General features: G+C 40.4%; 1 protein-coding gene and 2 pseudogenes across 2 annotated transcripts; 2 read left to right on the plus strand and 1 right to left on the minus strand.

Moving 5' to 3' along the window:
• On the plus strand, nt 1-119 carry LOC146500082 (5S ribosomal RNA; annotated as a pseudogene).
• Nucleotides 24-5,138, minus strand: LOC146500083 (uncharacterized). Its single transcript, XM_085135414.1, has 2 exons — nt 3,907-5,138; nt 24-245 (listed from the first exon to the last, which is right to left on the minus strand). The coding sequence occupies exon 1, from the start codon at nt 4,984-4,986 to the stop codon at nt 4,270-4,272; it is 717 nt and encodes a 238-aa protein (XP_084991540.1). The 5' UTR covers nt 4,987-5,138; the 3' UTR covers nt 24-245; nt 3,907-4,269.
• Nucleotides 5,139-5,604: 466 nt separating this feature from the next.
• On the plus strand, nt 5,605-17,006 carry LOC146500084 (interleukin-1 receptor type 2-like; annotated as a pseudogene). The gene is made up of 8 exons (XR_014869800.1): nt 5,605-5,821; nt 8,807-9,041; nt 9,804-9,996; nt 10,747-10,908; nt 14,381-14,443; nt 14,713-14,845; nt 14,949-15,103; nt 16,660-17,006. The product of XR_014869800.1 is annotated as an interleukin-1 receptor type 2-like (transcript).
• Nucleotides 17,007-17,848: the final 842 nt, after the last annotated feature.

Consider the following 17,848-nt stretch of genomic DNA (forward strand, 5'->3'; position numbering starts at 1 on the left):
GCTTACGGCCATACCACCCTGAGCACGCCTGATCTCGTCTGACCTTGCAAGCTAAGCAGGGTTGGGCTTGGTTAGTACTTGGATGAGAGACCGCCTGGGAATACCAGGTGCTGTAAGGTTAGGGGTGGCTGTGGCTCAGGTGGTAGAGCTGATCACCTCCTAATTGGAAGGTTGGTGGTTTGATCCTTGGCTTCCCCAGTCTGCATGCCAAATATTCTTAGGCAAGATACTAATCCCAAGTTGCCCTCTATTCAATTCAATTTTATTTATATAGCGCCAAATCACAACAAATGTTGCCTCAAGGCGCTTCATAGATACAGAGAAAAGCCCAACAATCATATGACCCCCTATGAGCAAGCACTTTGGCGACAGTGGGAAGGAAAAACTCCCTTTTAACAGGAAGAAACCTCAGGCAGAACCAGGCTCAGGGAGGGGCGAGGCCATCTGCTGCGACCGGTTGGGGTGAGAGAAGGAAGACAGGATAAAGACATGCTGTGGAAGAGAGACAGAGATTAATAACAGATACGATTCAATACAGAGAGGTCTGTTAATACATAGTGAGTGAGAAAGGTGACTGGAAAGGAAAAACTCAATGCATCATGGGAATCCCCCGGCAGCCTACATCTATTGCAGCATAACTAAGGGAGGATTCAGGGTCACCTGGTCCAGCCCTAACTATATGCTTTAGCAAAAAGGAAGGTTTTAAGCCTAATCTTAAAAGTAGAGATAGTGTCTGTCTCCTGAATCCAAACTGGAAGCTGGTTCCACAGAAGAGGGGCCTGAAAACTGAAGGCTCTCCCTCCCATTCTACTTTTAAATACTCTAGGAACAACAAGTAGGCCTGCAGAGCGAGAGCGAAGTGCTCTAATAGGGTGATATGGTACTACAAGGTCATTAAGATAAGATGGGGCCTGATTATTTAAGACCTTGTATGTGAGGAGCAGGATTTTGAATTCTGGATTTAACAGGAAGCCAATGAAGGGAAGCCAAAACAGGAGAAATATGCTCTCTCTTTCTAGTCCCTGTCAGTACTCTTGCTGCAGCATTTTGGATTAACTGAAGGCTTTTCAGTGAGTTTTTTGGACATCCTGATAATAATGAATTGCAGTAGTCTAGCCTGGAAGTAATAAATGCATGAACTAGTTTTTCAGCGTCACTCTGAGACAGGATATTTCTAATTTTATAGATGTTGCGCAAATGGAAGAATGCAGTCTTACATATTTGTTTAATATGTGCGTTGAAGGACATATCCTGGTCAAAAATGACTCCAAGGTTCCTCACAGTGTTACTGGAGGCCAAGGTAATGCCATCCAGAGTAAGAATCTGGTTAGATACCATATTTCTAAGCTTTTCAGCGCCGAGTACAATGACCTCAGTTTTATCTGAGTTAAGAAGCAGAAAGTTAGTGGCCATCCAAGTCTTTATGTCTTTAAGACATTCCTGCAGTTTAACTAATTGGTGTGTGTTATCTGGCTTCATGGACAGATAGAGCTGGGTGTCATCTGCATAGCAGTGAAAATGTATGCTATGTCTTCTAATGATGCTGCCTAGGGGAAGCATGTATAATGTAAACAGAATTGGTCCTAGCACCGAACCCTGTGGAACTCCATAATTAACCTCAGTGTGTGAAGAGGACTCTCCATTTACATGCACAAATTGGAGTCTATTAGATAGATATGATACAAACCACCGCAGTGCAATACCTGTAATACCTACAGCATGTTCTAATCGCTCTAATAGGATATTATGGTCAACAGTATCGAATGCTGCACTAAGGTCAAGAAGGACAAGCACAGAGATGAGTCCACTGTCAGAGGCCATAAGAAGATCATTTGTAACCTTCACTAAAGCTGTTTCTGTGCTGTGATGAACTCTGAAACCTGACTGAAACTCTTCAAATAAACCATTCCTCTGCAGATGATCTGTTAGCTGTTTGACAACTACTCTTTCAAGGATTTTTGATATGAAAGGAAGGTTGGAGATTGGCCTATAATTAGCTAAGACTGCTGGGTCTAGAGATGGCTTTTTGAGTAAAGGTTTAACTGCAGCCACCTTGAAGGCCTGTGGTACATAGCCGATTATTAGAGATAGGTTGATCATATATAAGATCGAAGAATTAATCAATGGCAGGACTTCTTTGAGCAGTTTTGTAGGAATGGGGTCTAAAAGACACGTTGATGGTTTGGAGGAAGTAATTATTGAAGTTAACTCAGAAAGATCGATTGGAAAAAAAGAGTCTAACTTAACATCAATGGAACTAAGAGTAGCTGTAGATAATATTACATCTGTGGGATGATTATTGGTAATTTTTTCTCTAATGATAAAAATTTTATTTGTGAAGAAGTTCATGAAGTCATCACTAGTTAACGTTAAAGGGATGGTTGGCTCAACAGAGCTCTGACTTTTTGTCAGCCTGGCTACAGTGCTGAAGAGAAACCTGGGGTTGTTCTTATTTTCTTCAATCAGTGATGAGTAGTAAGCTGTTCTGGCTTTGCGGAGGGCTTTCTTATAAAGCAACAAACTATTTCTCCAGGCTAAATGATGATCCTCTAAATTTGTGACACGCCATTTCCTCTCCAGATTACGAGTCATCTGCTTTAGGGTACGTGTTTGAGAATTATACCACGGAGTCAGGTACTTCTGATTAGAGACCTTAGTTTTCACTGGAGCTACAGTATCCAGAGTCGTACGTAGTGAGGAGGTGAAATTATTAACAAGATAATCGACCTCTGTTGGGGTAGCGTTCAGATAGCTGCTCTGCTCTGTGTTGGTACAGGGCATTGACGATGATAACAGTGGCTGGATTATATTCTTAAACTTAGTTACAGCGCTTTCAGAAAGACATCTACTTTGATAAAGTCCACTCTCCACTGCTGCGTAATCAATTATTGTAAATGTAAATGTTATCAAGAAATGATCAGACAGGAGAGGGTTTTCAGGAAACACTGTTAAATGTTCAGTTTCTATGCCATATGTTAAAACAAGATCTAGAGTGTGATTAAAGTGGTGGGTGGGTTCTTTTACATTTTGAGAGAAACCAATTGAGTCTAACAACAGATTAAATGCCATGTTGAGGCTGTCATTTTTAGCATCTACATGGATGTTAAAATCACCCACAATAATTATTTTATCTGAGCTCAGAACTAAATTAGATATAAAGTCTGAGAAATCAGACAGAAACTCTGTGTAAGGCCCAGGTGGACGATAGATGATAACAAGTAAGACTGGTTTCTGAGTTTCACAGCTGGGGTGGACAATGCTAAGCATCAGGCTTTCAAATGAATTAAAAGTCTGTCTTGGTCTTTCATTAATTAATAGACTGGTGTGAAAAATTGCTGCCACACCTCCCCCTCGACCTGTGCTTCGAGATTTCTGGTAGTTAGAATGACTCGGGGGTGTTGATTCATTTAAACTAACATAATCATCCTGCTGCAACCAGGTTTCTGTAAGGCAGAGTAAATCAATTTGTTGATCAATTATTAAGTCATGTACTAACAGAGACTTGGAGGAGAGAGACCTAATATTTAATAATCCACATTTCACTGTTTTACTCTTTGGTTCAGATGTGGATACTGTATTGTTCTTTCTTTGTGATTGTTTAAGTTGTTTGTTGCTGGTTTTTAGTTTGTTTTTTGTCTTTTTGGAAGCAGACACAGTCTCTATGGAGATGGGTTTTTTGGGGGGGGGGGGGGGGGGTAGCAGGAGGAGAGAAGCTGCAGAGAGGCGTGTAAGACTGCAACTCTGCTTCCTGGTCCCAACTCTGGATAGTCATGTTTTGAGGGGTTTAATAAATTTGTCGATATTTCTAGAAATGAGAGCTGCTCCATCCAAAGTGGGATGGATGCCATCTCTCCTAACAAGACCAGGTTTCCTCCAGAAGGTTTGCCAATTATCTATGAAGCCCACCTCTGATGCGTTCATTGGAGTGTGAATGTTTATTAGTTTGCACTTGAGTTTAGATTAGATGAAACTTTATTAATCCCTCGGGTGGGTTCCTCCGGGAAATTCAGTTTCCAGTAGCAAAGCACTGAAAGAAGTTGCATGTTACAGATACATTAAGGGGAATGAGAGTAAGGATATAAGCATAAATGCACCATATATACACATATACACATATATAGATACAGAATATACAATATGGATAAATAGGATTGCTCATTTGAGTGAGTATATTGCACAGTGATTATTGCACAGTCGGATATAAGAAAAAAAGAAAAAAGAAAAAAGAAATATTGCAAATATTGCACAGTGTAGAAAAGCACCTACAGCTCAGTTGTTCCCGTCCTCCCTTGTCCCCCTGTTTCTCCTCCCTCTCCCCTCCAGTGAGGAGTTAAACAGTTTGATGGCGTGTGGGACAAAGGAGTTTTTAAGTCTGTTGGTTTTTGACTTTGGGAGAAGCAGCCTGTCGCTGAATAGGCTCCTTGGATTGTTTACGACCGTGTGCAGAGGATGCCCAGCATTGTTCATAATGTCCATCAGTTTCTTTAAGGTCCTCTTCTCTGCCACTGTCACCAGAGTGTCCAGCTTCATGCCGACCACAGAGCCAGCCTTCCTGATTAGTTTCTCCAGCCTGGATGAGTCCTTCTTTGCTGTGCTGCTCCCCCAGCACACCACGCCATAGAAAAGTACTCCTGCGACCACTGACTGGTAAAACATCCTCAGAAGCTTCCTGCAGATGTTAAAAGACCTCAGCCTCCTGAGGAAGTACAGTCGGCTTTGGCCTTTTTTATACAGGTGCTGCGTGTTGCATGACCAGTCCAGTTTATTGTCCACCCACAGCCCGAGGTACTTGTATGTGTTGACCACCTCCACCTCCTCTCCCTCTATCTGAACTGGCAGTGGACCTGCTCTGGACCTCCCGAAATCCACAACCAGTTCCTTGGTCTTTGAAGTGTTGAGTTGCAGGTGGTTTGTGTGACTCCATATGACAAAGTTCCTCACCAGGCTCCTGTACTCCTCTTCCTGGTCATCCCAGATACACCCCATGATCGTCTGCAAACTTCTGAATATGGCATAATTCAGAGTTATAGCAGAAGTCAGAGGTGTACAGGGTGAAGAGAAGAGGGGACAGCACAGTTCCCTGTGGTGCTCCTGTGGTGCTGACCACAGTGTCCGACGTGATGTCCTTCAGCCTGACGTACTGTTTAGAAGTGCTTCTATGAATGGGTGAATGAGGCATGTTGTATAGAGCGCTTTGAGTACTGCGGGAGCGTAGAAAAGCACTATATAAGAATCAGTCCATTTACCATGATAATCGTTTGGTTGGACACTTTGTATTTTCCAGTTTACACTTGAAACTTTCTCTCTGAGCTGCACTGCAGTTGAGGAAACTTTGCATCGTTAGTTTCAGTCTACTTTTCTTTACAAGACAGTTTCCTTCTTCCAGCAACGCCGAAAATTGCGAAGTTCTGTTCCCACTCAAAGAGCGTTATGTAGCATTTGAGGTTTATATAAACAACTCCTCAAACGTAACAACACAAGTCACTCATGAGGAATGAGGAGGAAGGAAGCCAGATCGTGAGAGAAAGAGAAAGGGAGAAGCAAGCAGAGGAAAAATCTGAGGCAGAGGAAAGTTAGGTCGTTCATTTCTGCTGATCATTGATGGGTTTTAAAGGCTCTGGTAAGTTGTTGCTTTCACTGCATAAAATTTTCCAGTTGTTGCCTGACTGCTATTTTATGATGTTTATATACTTTCTAGCATGAATGCTGTGTTGTAAATGTTGTTTATATGTGTGTTTTTCAGTCATGGACTTAAGTCTAGTCCTGGTAAGCTTTGTGTTTTTCTTCGGGCTGTGTGGAATATGTAGAGGATCTGAAGAGGGTGAGGCTTAAAACTTTCCTTTTTGCTAAAGCATATAGTTAGGGCTGGACCAGTTGACCCTGAATCCATCCTAGTTATGCTGCAATAGATATAGCCTGCCAGGGGATTCCCATGATGCATTGATTTTTTCTTTCCAGTCACCTTTCTCACTCACTATGTGTTAACAGACCTCTCTGTGTTGAATCATATCTGTTATTAACCTCTGTCTCTCTTCCACAGCATGTCTTTTATCCTGTCTTCCTTCTCTCAACCCAACCGGTCGCAGCAGATGGCCCCGCCCCTCCCTGAGCCTGGTTCTGCTGGAGGTTTCTTCCTGTTAAAAGGGAGTTTTTCCTTCCCACTGTCGCCAAAGTGCTGCTCATAGGGGGTCATATGATTGTTGGGTTTTTCTCTGTATCTATGAAGCGCCTTGGGGCGACTTTTGTTGTGATTTGGCGCTATATAAATAAAATTGAATTGAATTGAGTAACACTATTTTACACAATACACACACACACACACAAACACACAAACACACACACAATGCTTTGTGTCTGTGTGCGTAATTTTTACATGTTTATGCAAGCAGAGCTCCGACCTCAAGAGAAATAGTCCCTTAGCATTATAAAAAAATATCATATTACATGTGATGGTTCAGTTGTATAAATCATTTTGGAAAAATACTAAGAGTCAATCATGAAATCCTAAGAGTATTTATATCTGAGCTACCCTATGGAGCTGCTGGTCAAATGTTGGAAAAGTACAACCACTAAAAGAAAAAGTTAACTGTACACTACAAATTCAAAGTATTTTGATGAGTGATGTTTTTTTTCTAATCCATGATTAGAAAAAAGAAAACTGATCCTAGGTGAAGAGCCACAACAAGTGCAATTCAATAGACTTTTGTGGAAAAGTCAATATTGGACCAAATTACTGAGGAGTTAAAGTGGATGACATGGAATGATGTTCCAGCAGCTTCAGTTAAATAATAATTAAATCTGACAGGCAGATTCATGCATATTACTGTGGAGTTAATTTGCTTGAGTCCTGCAGCTTGGCGTTGTTTCTGGTGATAGCACAAACATACTTGCAAAGTTATAAGAAAATAATGACATCCCACGAATCACCCTGTGCAATCATAGTCCACATGTACAGTTGTGGTCATGGTACCTCCTCACACTACACAGGAAGACTGGCCTTAAATGGAGTAACTTTGTGTATTTTCCAGGGAAAGAAAACAACTTTATTACTATGTATATTTAAGGTGATCGTGGTGATTTCACTGAAATCAGGCCACCTTTCCATGCTCCTTGTCCCAGCCTACACCCCCTCAGGCTGAAAGCAAGGCCCATAATTTCAATTCAATTCAATTTTATTTATATAGCGCCAAATCACAACAAATGTCGCCTCAAGGCGCTTCATAGATACAGAGAAAAGCCCAACAATCATATGACCCCCTATGAGCAAGCACTTTGGCGACAGTGGAAAGGAAAAACTCCCTTTTAACAGGAAGAAACCTCTGGCAGAACCAGGCTCAGGGAGGGGCGGCCATCTGCTGCGACCGGTTGGGGTGAGAGAAGGAAGACAGGATAAAGACATGCTGTGGAAGAGAGACAGAGGTTAATAACAGATACGATTCAATACAGAGAGGTCAGTTAATACATAGTGAGTGAGAAAGGTGACTGGAAAGGAAAAACTCAATGCATCATGGGAATCCCCCGGCAGCCTACATCTATTGCAGCATAACTAAGGGAGGATTCAGGGTCACCTGGTCCAGCCCTAACTATATGCTTTAGCATATAGGGCTGGACTCCATATTCAAGAGTAATAAGACATGGCCTGAACTCTTGCACAACTCCAAGAATGCTTTGCATTCCAACACAGATGCCTCACTGGAGAGAAGGAGTACAATTGACTCTTTGCCCAATATGACAAGAACACACCTGTCCTGAGCACAGCAACAACACCCACACCTGATGCACACACTACGGCCCTGTCTGTGCAGGGATATAAACCAGTAGCTCAGGTTAGTAAACAGTGGACGGCTGCTAGCCCTGATGGAATACCTGAGAAAGTCCTGAAGGTGTGCTCCAATCAACGAACGTCTGTCTTTACATTTATCTTTAATTTAGCAAAAGCCAACATCCTATTCTGTCTTAAGTCGCCCACTATTATCCAAGTTCTTAAAAAGCCTGCTGTGGACAGTCTGAATGATTTCAAAGCTGTTACACTGATGAATAATGTAGTGTTTTGAAGTGTTTGACAGACTGCCAATGAGGCAAATTAAAATTGACCTTTGTCCCACTTTTGACCCTTCCTCAGTTTCCATACATCTTAAACAGGCAAACAGACACTCTTACGATCCCTCACGACGTAGTACTAATTATTTTAAAACAGAATGGGAAATATGTACCAATGCTCTTCATCCATTTTTATTTCAACATTCAACATCATCATTCCAGATATTTTGATCTGACTGGATCTTACTTACTCTCACTTGCACCTGGATCAAAGATATTCTTACAAACTCACAAAGTCAAGCTTGCTCTCCACCTTTCCTCCACCATGTCATGTGTGTGGGTGACCTCTAGCTGGGGAAATTTGTGGCCGAGTGTCAAGCAACTACAATGAAAATTAGCACTTCAAACATTGAGGCCATTGTTCTCAGCATGAAAATGTTGGACTGCTCACTGTGAATCAGGCACAAACTTCAACCCAGCTGGAAGAGTTTGAATATCTCAGGATCTTGTTCATGAGGAGACAGTTGAACGGGAGATCATCTGAAGGATCGATGCAGTGTCAGCAATGATGTGGACACTGTTGGAGATAGTGGTTTGTTTAGACTGCTGCCCCGTGAACCAGACCCACATTAGTGGTAGAAAATAGACATACGAACAGAGAAATGGATGGATGAACATTATCTTTGCCTTCGAAATGTTTGATTTCTCAGCATTAAAAGGTTAAATGACTTTTTTTCTCTATTCCACACTTACATGTATGTTGCAGAGAACTGTACTGACTACAAACTCCAGTTTGAGGTTTTCTCTGTTCCTGGAGATGTGGCTATGCTGAGAAACACACTGGTCTCCTCAGACATCATTGACTACAACATCACGTGGTACAACTCGGTGTCAGGCCAAGAAATCAGCAGTCAGACTGGTCACATCCTGGTGCATGAGGAGACTCTGTGGATTCTAAATGTAACCATGAATGACAGTGGGGATTATGTGACCATACTGAGGTACGAAGCACTAGTAGAAATTTAAAAAAAAAAAAAATAGAAAAAAATAGAAAACAGTAAATCACACAACCTATGTGATTGCTTTTCATTATAAGAACGTTTGCAAGAATCTAGTTAAGAAAAAAAAGTCATGATACAAAACACAAGAGCTACATGCAAAAATATGTAACCCAATTGCAATATGACCTGAAAGATTCTATTATACTATATTCTATTTCAGAAGCCTAACATAAGAGTAGATGGTGAAATAGAGACACGATTCTCTGGGGATTGTGACTAAGCAATTTGTAAACGACAAACATATTAATAGTTTTAACCTATGAACCTAGGACCTGGCGTCCACATATACATATACAAATACTCAATTTTTCTCTACAAGGGCCTGATATCCACTTACGAGGACATTATACTGCTACTGTTTAGGATAATTTTAAACAAATATCCTCATATGTGGCTCTTATTTTTCATAAAAACTAAAATAATGTAAAAAAAAAAAATCTGTTAATTCTTTGTTTTTACATTCATCGGGCCCCAATATGCCCAAATATCAAAGAGAAATAAAAAATGCATGCCATGGAAGAGTTCGGGTCTTAGGAGGTTAAAGTTAGACGGCTTTTCCACCACACTGAATTTATATTTAGACTCTGCACAAGTATACAGACATACATGCCCATTACTATCCTTTCCAGCTTAGATGCCTTTATGATTTACCAGTGAACACATAGACTTCTTAAAATCAAACTTGTACTTAATTTTCAACAGGACTCCTTTCCACTGCTACAGGCAGGCCAGCCGACTGGTGATGGATGAAAGACCTACAGGAGAATGTGGAAGGCCGAGGAAAGCTTATCAGCTACTTACAAAAGGAGTCACTGACAACCTGAGCTGCCCTCTGAGGAATGAAATGAATAAGCTGAACAGCTACAACATCTCTTCCTCCATCAAGTGGTACAGAGTGAGTTCTCCAGAATTCTTGTTGAGTGCTGCATGAAACATAATGGTTTTAATGGAGAGACTGCACAGTAGCTGCAACCTCAACTATTTTCTACCACTATTCCAACTTCTATCAATACCAAATGTTAGAGCCAATCCATATAAGAATATTTTTGTACTGTTTGGGCTATTGTGTTTACATGTTTGATTTATATAATCAAACATGAGGGAAATAGATGCTGCGTGTTTAATTCACAGCGCATCTGTGTTAGCGGGATAGAATGAGACAGCAACGCATTGGAAATATGCGCTGTAGCAGTAAACGTTTCTGACCGCGACATCGTGATATCATAGCTTTGCATGTACGAGTCAGTAAAAAAACTCTGGACAGCTCGCATTAAGAACTCGAAGAATTATTTTTTCAAAGCTTGGGACAGAAATTCGCCGCCACACCAGGAATGTATTGAAACTCTGACGCCAGTTTTTAAAAACTACAGTTTGACTGACAGCAGGTCCCAGTATCCGTGTGTTTTCTGTCAGTATATTTTCATAATTTTCATATTTTGTGCAACTGCAACTGTTTTAAAGTTTCACATTTTAAATGTGCTTACTTAAAAGATCAATATCATCCTGCTATCAAGTGGCACTCAAATGCGATCCCAGTGGCTATAAACTCACCAACTGCACTGCTATCATAATATTGAACAGACTTGTCTTTTGTTTTGTGATTATGAAAAAGAAATAAAGCTTACTTATGTGTTTCTCCCTCTAGGGTTGTGACCCCATAGAGGACGGGACAGTGAGTATTGGGGTACCAGACTGAAAATTACCAGTGTGGACCTTCAACACAAAGGCACCTATACCTGTACTCTGACATTCACCCTGGGTGGCATCAAAGGGTCTGTGTCAGAGACTATTAACGCAGAGGTCAAAGGTGAGATCGTAGAAACAGAAAATGACTCCAGCAGTTTCTTTGTCCATATGCAGTAGCGGTTTTTGATAGGGGCGACATGGGCGGTTGCCAAGGGGGGGCATCGTGGTGGGGACGGCATCACGGGCATCGGCAAAAAAAAAAGTTGCTCATACTCATGCTGCCCCGACATCATGCCAACGCATTTTGGGGATGTCATAGGCACCGATCAGTTTTCTATCGCCCATTTGCTGGGAGTAAGTGCCCCCTCCGAGGTGTGCCTGCTTCTTGGGGATTCTCTGGCTGGCTGGAGCGGCATTCAATAACCAACTCGCAAAATAAAACAAAATAAAAACAAACCAACAAACACGAAAACATCAGACATTATAATACAGACTTATAATTTGCAAGTGAGCGCGAGAGCCCTCGGGGCGCCTGCTTGCTGCTGTGCTGAAGTCAAAGTAAACTTTATTGTCATACAGCCCAGTATAAAGAGAGACGAGTTGACGAGGCTCCAGTTACAGCAGTGCAAGTAAACAAACAATAAATATAAGAAGATTAAGAAAATAAATATACACTTTAGGACTACGGGTAAAGGGATCCATAACAATTTTAAATTTATAATTTACAGTTTGATGATTTAAAGTCTCACAACCCGTCAAAAGGGGAGGGGGGGGGGGGGGCGGCTGCTTCCAAATAGAGCACATTTCATTCATAATGTTGTAAATCCAAGCCCATTATGTATTCATGATTTGAATCCTGGGTTGTGTGAATTCCCAGAAATAAACTCTAGACAAAGCGAATCTGTGAACTAAGGTGTTGGTCTATTAGGTTATGTTGTGGTGATCCTTGGGTTGAGGGATTTGTGTTCATACTGGAGTGCAAAATTAAAACCAATGGAAGATGGACAAGAAAAGTTCAAAGCCATCAGGTGTTCAGTTTAGAAAAAAGAGAAAAGAAGAGGAGGAGAAACGAGCAAAAGATGCAGGTAAGCAGATGTGTCATTGGATAATGGCAGGTCATCCTGAAACAATCAGAATCAGAATACTTTATTAATCCCTAAGGAAGTTATGTGGGTTACAGTTGGTCCAAGAAGAAATGGTGAAAATAGTAACAGTGACAGATTAAACTACAAACAATACATTATGTTACAGATTTTATATACATTTAAGAAATAGCACTAATACATACAGATCACTCAGTTATAAATATCAAGGATTAACAGAGGTGATTATAAATAAAAATCAAGAAAACTGACAAGAATATTACAGAGTAGGAAAGAGCGTGTATACAAAGGATGTAACTACTGCAGTGTTTACAGTGTGTTAGATGGAGGAATTGTACAGGGAGATGGCCACAGGCAGGAATGATTTTCTGTGTCGTTCAGTGGTGCTTTTTGTTAATCTCCTGTGAGTAGCCAGTATGTCATGAAATGGAGTGGGTAAAGTAAGTAAAGTAAAGTAAATTTTTATTTATATAGCACCTTTCAAGATAAAAATCACAAAGTGCTTCACAGAAGCTAAAACCTAAAAATAAAAATCAACTAAAAGCAAGTTTAAAAAGATGAGTTTTTAGCTGTTTTTTAAAAGCGACCACGGAGTTCACAGATCTCAGGCTCAAAGGGAGAGAGTTCCACAATCTGGGGGCCACAGTCACAAAAGCTTTGTCGCCTTTTATTTTCAGCCTCGTGTGTTGGACAGCAAGCAAGCCCTGGTCACATGACCTCAGGGACCTGCTGGGAATGTATGGATGTAAAAGTTCACTTATATATGTTGGTGCTTGTCTATGCAGAGCCCTGAAAGTCAAGGTCAAAACCTTAAAGTGGATTCTGAATTTAAAGGGGAGCCAGTGCAGCTGGATCAGCAGGGGTGTGACATGGGAAAACTTGGTCAGAAGCTTTGCAGCAGCGTTCTGAACAACTTGCAGACGCTCCAAAGAGGCTTTACATAAACAAGTAAACAAAGAATTACAATAATCCAGACGAGATGAAACAAATGCATGAATGACAATTTCTAATTCGGAGCGCGATACAATGGGACTCAGCTTAGCAATGTTTCTCAAGTGATGAAAACAGGATCGAACCAGAGATTTTACATGAGCATCCAAAGTCAGAGCCGAGTCAATAGTAACACCAAGGTTCCTGATAGACGGTTTGGCAAATGTAGCAAGCGGACCCACGTTTTCCATAACACTAGGTACAAAATTTTAGGAGCACAAACAAGGACTTCAGTCTTCTCCTCATTTAGTTGAAGAAAGTTTCCAGCCATCCAACCTCTAATGAAGTCTATGCACTTATGCAAAATCTGTAGCTTGGAAACATCACGGGGCTTAAAGGAGATATATAACTGAATATCATCTGCATAGCAGTGATACGAAATGTCCTTAAAAGTGCTCAATAAGTGTGGGAGGTATTATCCATGACTGTCCTTATCTTGGACAATATCTGCCTCTCTGACACCACCCTAACGCAGTCCAGCTCCATCCCCACAACATTACTGGTCTTGTAGATCAGTTTATTTAGTCTGTTGGCATCTGTGACCCTCAACCTGCTGCCCCAGCATGCAACAACATAGAGGACAGCACAACAGGGATACAGCACGATAACATTAATTAAGGATTTACTACAAAACCCTGTTTACTCTTTCCTCCCAGGCTTCTGGGCTTCTGATTGGCCAACATTTCTAACCGGTTAGGATTTGGCATGTCCTCACAGCGTTTGACTTCATTTTTGGCATTTACATGCAGACGGAGATATTTTTTAAAAACTAAAAATCTTCATTTTCAAAAATACCTGGGTTCATGTGGACATACCTTATGGTCAGAGGGTTTTTTCCCCCAGGACTCAGTCTTTCTGCAATCACATGCATCTCCCCCTGGTGGCAATCAAAAATAATGCAGGTTTAGGGTACCTCTGCACTCGCTGCACTTCAGATCCACATGCAATGTCTGTCTTCTATAATGCCTATGGTGTATACGTACTCACATACAAGTAATAGTAGTAATGATAGGAAGCAGGAAAAGGTCTGGTAGAATATTTGTGTCTGTCATGGGCTACAAAGACCCGGGTGACTTTTACCACCATCCAGAAACCTGGAAGCGAGTCTATCTATAGAGGTCCAGGTGTTCAGTGATCATGTGACTTCAATAATAAATCCAACTGGAAGAAAAGAAACGAGACCTAGCTTACGTCCACCACACTGCTTACCCTCGAGGTTGCCTCTGGTTCTTTTCATACTGAACAATATGAAGACATTACAAAACATATTAACAGTGGTTTACTTTTTTACATTGTTTAGCTGCTTGATAAAAAATAGTCTATAAACAGCAGAACAACACAAACAAAAAAAGAAACAGCAACAATGGCAATAGGCTGGCTAAGCTTTGCTTACTGTAAACTACATAGTGGGAAATGTAATAACATTTCTAACATATCTTTGTGATTATCCAACCTCTACTGTAGTCTACTGTACACAGTATTTGATGGTCTGTATTTCAGAGAATTACTCTTTGGTTCCACAAGTGCATGAACCCTCAAATGAAGTAATCAAAGCTCAGAGCGGTAAGTCCTCTAATGTAAGATATTCTGAGAAATGTGGTGTTCTGTTGATTTAATATTTATGTATCTCAGGCTTCATTTAGGCCAACATATTGTGTTGAAAGTCAAAGACTTCTGCTTTCATTCTTTCCATAGTGCAGGGAGAGACCATATTTTAGGATGAACATAGCAATGAATATCAAAATGTTTCAATAAATACATTTTTTGGTTGATAGAGCTTAAAGAAATAGAGTTTCATGCATATACTAGTTACTGTTTGTGCATGTGTTTAGGGTACAACTTCAGTAAAAGGTGCCTGGTGTTTGTGCCGGGTGTTGGGAAGCCTTCTGCTTATCTTTATTGGTTGGACAAAGATGGATTCTTTGAGACTAACACCTCTCACCGTGTCTACATGTTAGAACAGCGGTCAGTACCTTAACTCTCCATCAATTTGTTTTATTTGCTTACTTTTGAGAATGTTGAGACTTTGGAGGATTTTAGGACCATCTCATCTCATTGTCCTCAACAGTTTGCTGCCCCAAGATGGCTCCAGTAAAGGTGTGTGGTTAGAGACCTGGCTGATATTTTCTGAGCTGAAGGAGGAGGACTTCAACATAAACTACACCTGCCGTGCGTACAGTGACAGGGGCTTTCCTGAAGGATATTTCAGTCTGCAACCAGCAGGTAAAAACATTATATCTCACCTAATGTTGCTTACTAACCTTGAGGACTAGTGTATTTTCTCCCAATCAGTTAATCAAGTAATCTTTTCTCTAAAATATGAAAAAGAAAGAAGTCAAACTGACTGGTCAGTAGGTGATTTCTCTTATACCAAACAGCTTCAGAGCAGCTTAGGACTGCAGTGCAAGTTACCATGACGATGTACCCCAGTAAAAAGTGAACCACCTTTGTAACAGTGAAAAACCTGGATTTGAGCTTAATGAAGTTACCTCACTAAACTCAAACCGTGCTTTGTGTAACACTCAAAGTGTGAACGAGCACAATGAAAGACAGATTTATTAAAAACCTTTTGAATAACATCCAGTCAGTGAAAAAATTATTAACATTTAATCCACCAAAGCATTTCTATTAACTTATTTTATTCACGTTGACTAGTTTTATATTATTTCACATGGGATAACTTTATTACCATGACAACAGATGTTCAAGGTAAATAAACTCCCAGTCAGACTAATCACAGGTCTCAGCACAACAAACTTTTAACTACAAAATATTAAAGAAGTCTATATCTAAAACATTATCCGTAGACGATATTTATAAACTGTTACAAAGAGTTATGATTATTGTTTAAGCTTTTTATTTATTTATGTTACGCCCCAGTCTAGGGGTACAGGAACGCAACATAAGTTTGAAAAGATTGCCCCGCCCTGGTCCCCAAAACCATACACAGAGGGAAAACCAATTTCTTAGTGAACGGTGGTTTATTTTTCTACACTGCAAAATGAAGCTCCGGGGAGAACAAAGGCCAAAATAACAAACAAAACAAGCTAAGTCAGGAGGAGGTGCTATCTAAAACCCTATGTGAAATCAAAAACCAAACAAAAGACAAGCGCTACACCTAACTCCCTAACTGAGATAAACAGGAGAAAACAGTGCAAAGGAAAACAATATGGCAGCTCACCCCTTCTGTTCCAGTGCTATTTACAATGAAAACTAATGTACACACTATATACAGAACAGAAAGTCGCACAAAGTTACAGGCACAAATGTCTCAGGTTTTGGAGGCCAGGGTCAGGTCTGCTGCTGCTGTCAGTGGCTGCCCCGGGACAACTGCTGGTGAGGGATTTTGAAGGAGACCACATGACCAGGGGACCAATCAGCAGCCGTCAGCTCATCCACTCAGGGACCTGCAAAAACTTAAAGACACAGACAAAGAAAACAGCCAGCAAAACAGATTATGGCCAGGGCCATAACAATTTATCTTATTTCATCACTGCAGTCGGCACGCTTTGAAAGGACCAACCTGAATTGGACTGCAAGTCTTCGTTCAAAGTGATAATAAGACAGGAAAAATGTTAGCATAATTTAAACATCTATTTAATATCAATAATTAAACCAGATGCAACATTTTGTGCCAGCTTTGAATGATGATCTTTTTTTATGAAACTGAAACTGAACTAAACTAAAGGGAAAACTGTTGAAAAGTAAATCGATTGTTACATTTTTAAGGTTCACTCGCTTTTTTGACATTTAATTCTCTTGGTTGTTCATCCCCGCAGATTCAAACATCACCGTTGTAACTGGTGCCTGACTGTAACGCACAGTAACCAAACTGATGCATCAGCAAAGTACTCCATCTTTATCAGGTTTGCCTGTAAAATCCACTTGTAATGTCTGCTAATCAGCAAATGAATAATTTTATGTTAATTATTGAGGTTGTAGTTTGCAGTGGGGATTTACTGGAATGAATTAACCAAATATAAACAATGTTTTCTTTGTAATGTGGGAATAATGTAATAGAGCTGTTGTGTTGCACTGCACAAGATATTACTACTGCAATCAGTGTCCACTGTATATACACACATATATATATATGCAATAAATATTCTGAGCACGTTGTTCAGTAGACGAGTGTTGTGTTAATTTACAAACCTTTATATCTACACATTTAAACAGCAAACCTAGCTATCCTAAAAGAAAGTGGTTTGAGAAAACCTCCGAGGTGACCTGAATGTTTGACTTAGTGCAATGTACCAGTCATGATGCTTTGTTGCTATAAGTTAAGGTTTTTATAGGTGGTACTGAGACAATCTTTCTTATATGTGTAGTCACACATGAAAATGAATTGATATTACAGGGCCATCGTTACATGTGTTATGAAAATTATCACTGAACACTTGGACATTTGCTGGGTTAATGAAGTCCACTGAGCAGGTTGGGGAGGAGAGGATGTTGTCTAAGCTAACATCCATGTAAGGAAGAGGACTCCCTTACTACATTTATTTATATTACATTATCTGTATAGCACTTTAGAGCACACCTTTCACTTTATTAAAAGCACCTTATCAAGCACTTTATTTAGCATTGCACTTTAAGCATGGATTTGCACAGTAAAACATTTGCACACAAGAAGTTTAAATATTTATTGACTATTTATTGGGAATTTTAAAATCAGTTGGTAGCCTTATTTCAGATCCTGCACAGCTGCTCCTCATCAAGGAATGTGGTGGTTGTCTGTCAGGAGAAAAGAATGGTGATTGAAATTGTGATTAAGGTTTACCAGTAAGGAAAACTAATGTAAATGTGTGTGTGAAATCTAGGGATAAAAGTGGTGCAAATAAGTGTAAGATAATGATTACTCACCTTTCTTGCCTGTGTCCTCTTCAGGGTGTTTGGGCAAATGTTTCCCCAGGGGTCCAGACACCATTTAAAGGTTCCGGGAGTGACCATTGGTAAAGAGAGTGTGGT

The sequence above is a fragment of the Neolamprologus multifasciatus genome, chromosome 16 (genome assembly GCF_963576455.1).
Source record: "Neolamprologus multifasciatus chromosome 16, fNeoMul1.2, whole genome shotgun sequence".
Taxonomy (NCBI): Eukaryota; Metazoa; Chordata; class Actinopteri; order Cichliformes; family Cichlidae; genus Neolamprologus; species Neolamprologus multifasciatus.

Bases quoted from the DNA above. Each gene is read 5' to 3' on its own strand.
- LOC146500083 (XM_085135414.1), bottom strand. From the start codon at position 4,986: ATGGGGTGTATCTGGGATGACCAGGAAGAGGAGTACAGGAGCCTGGTG.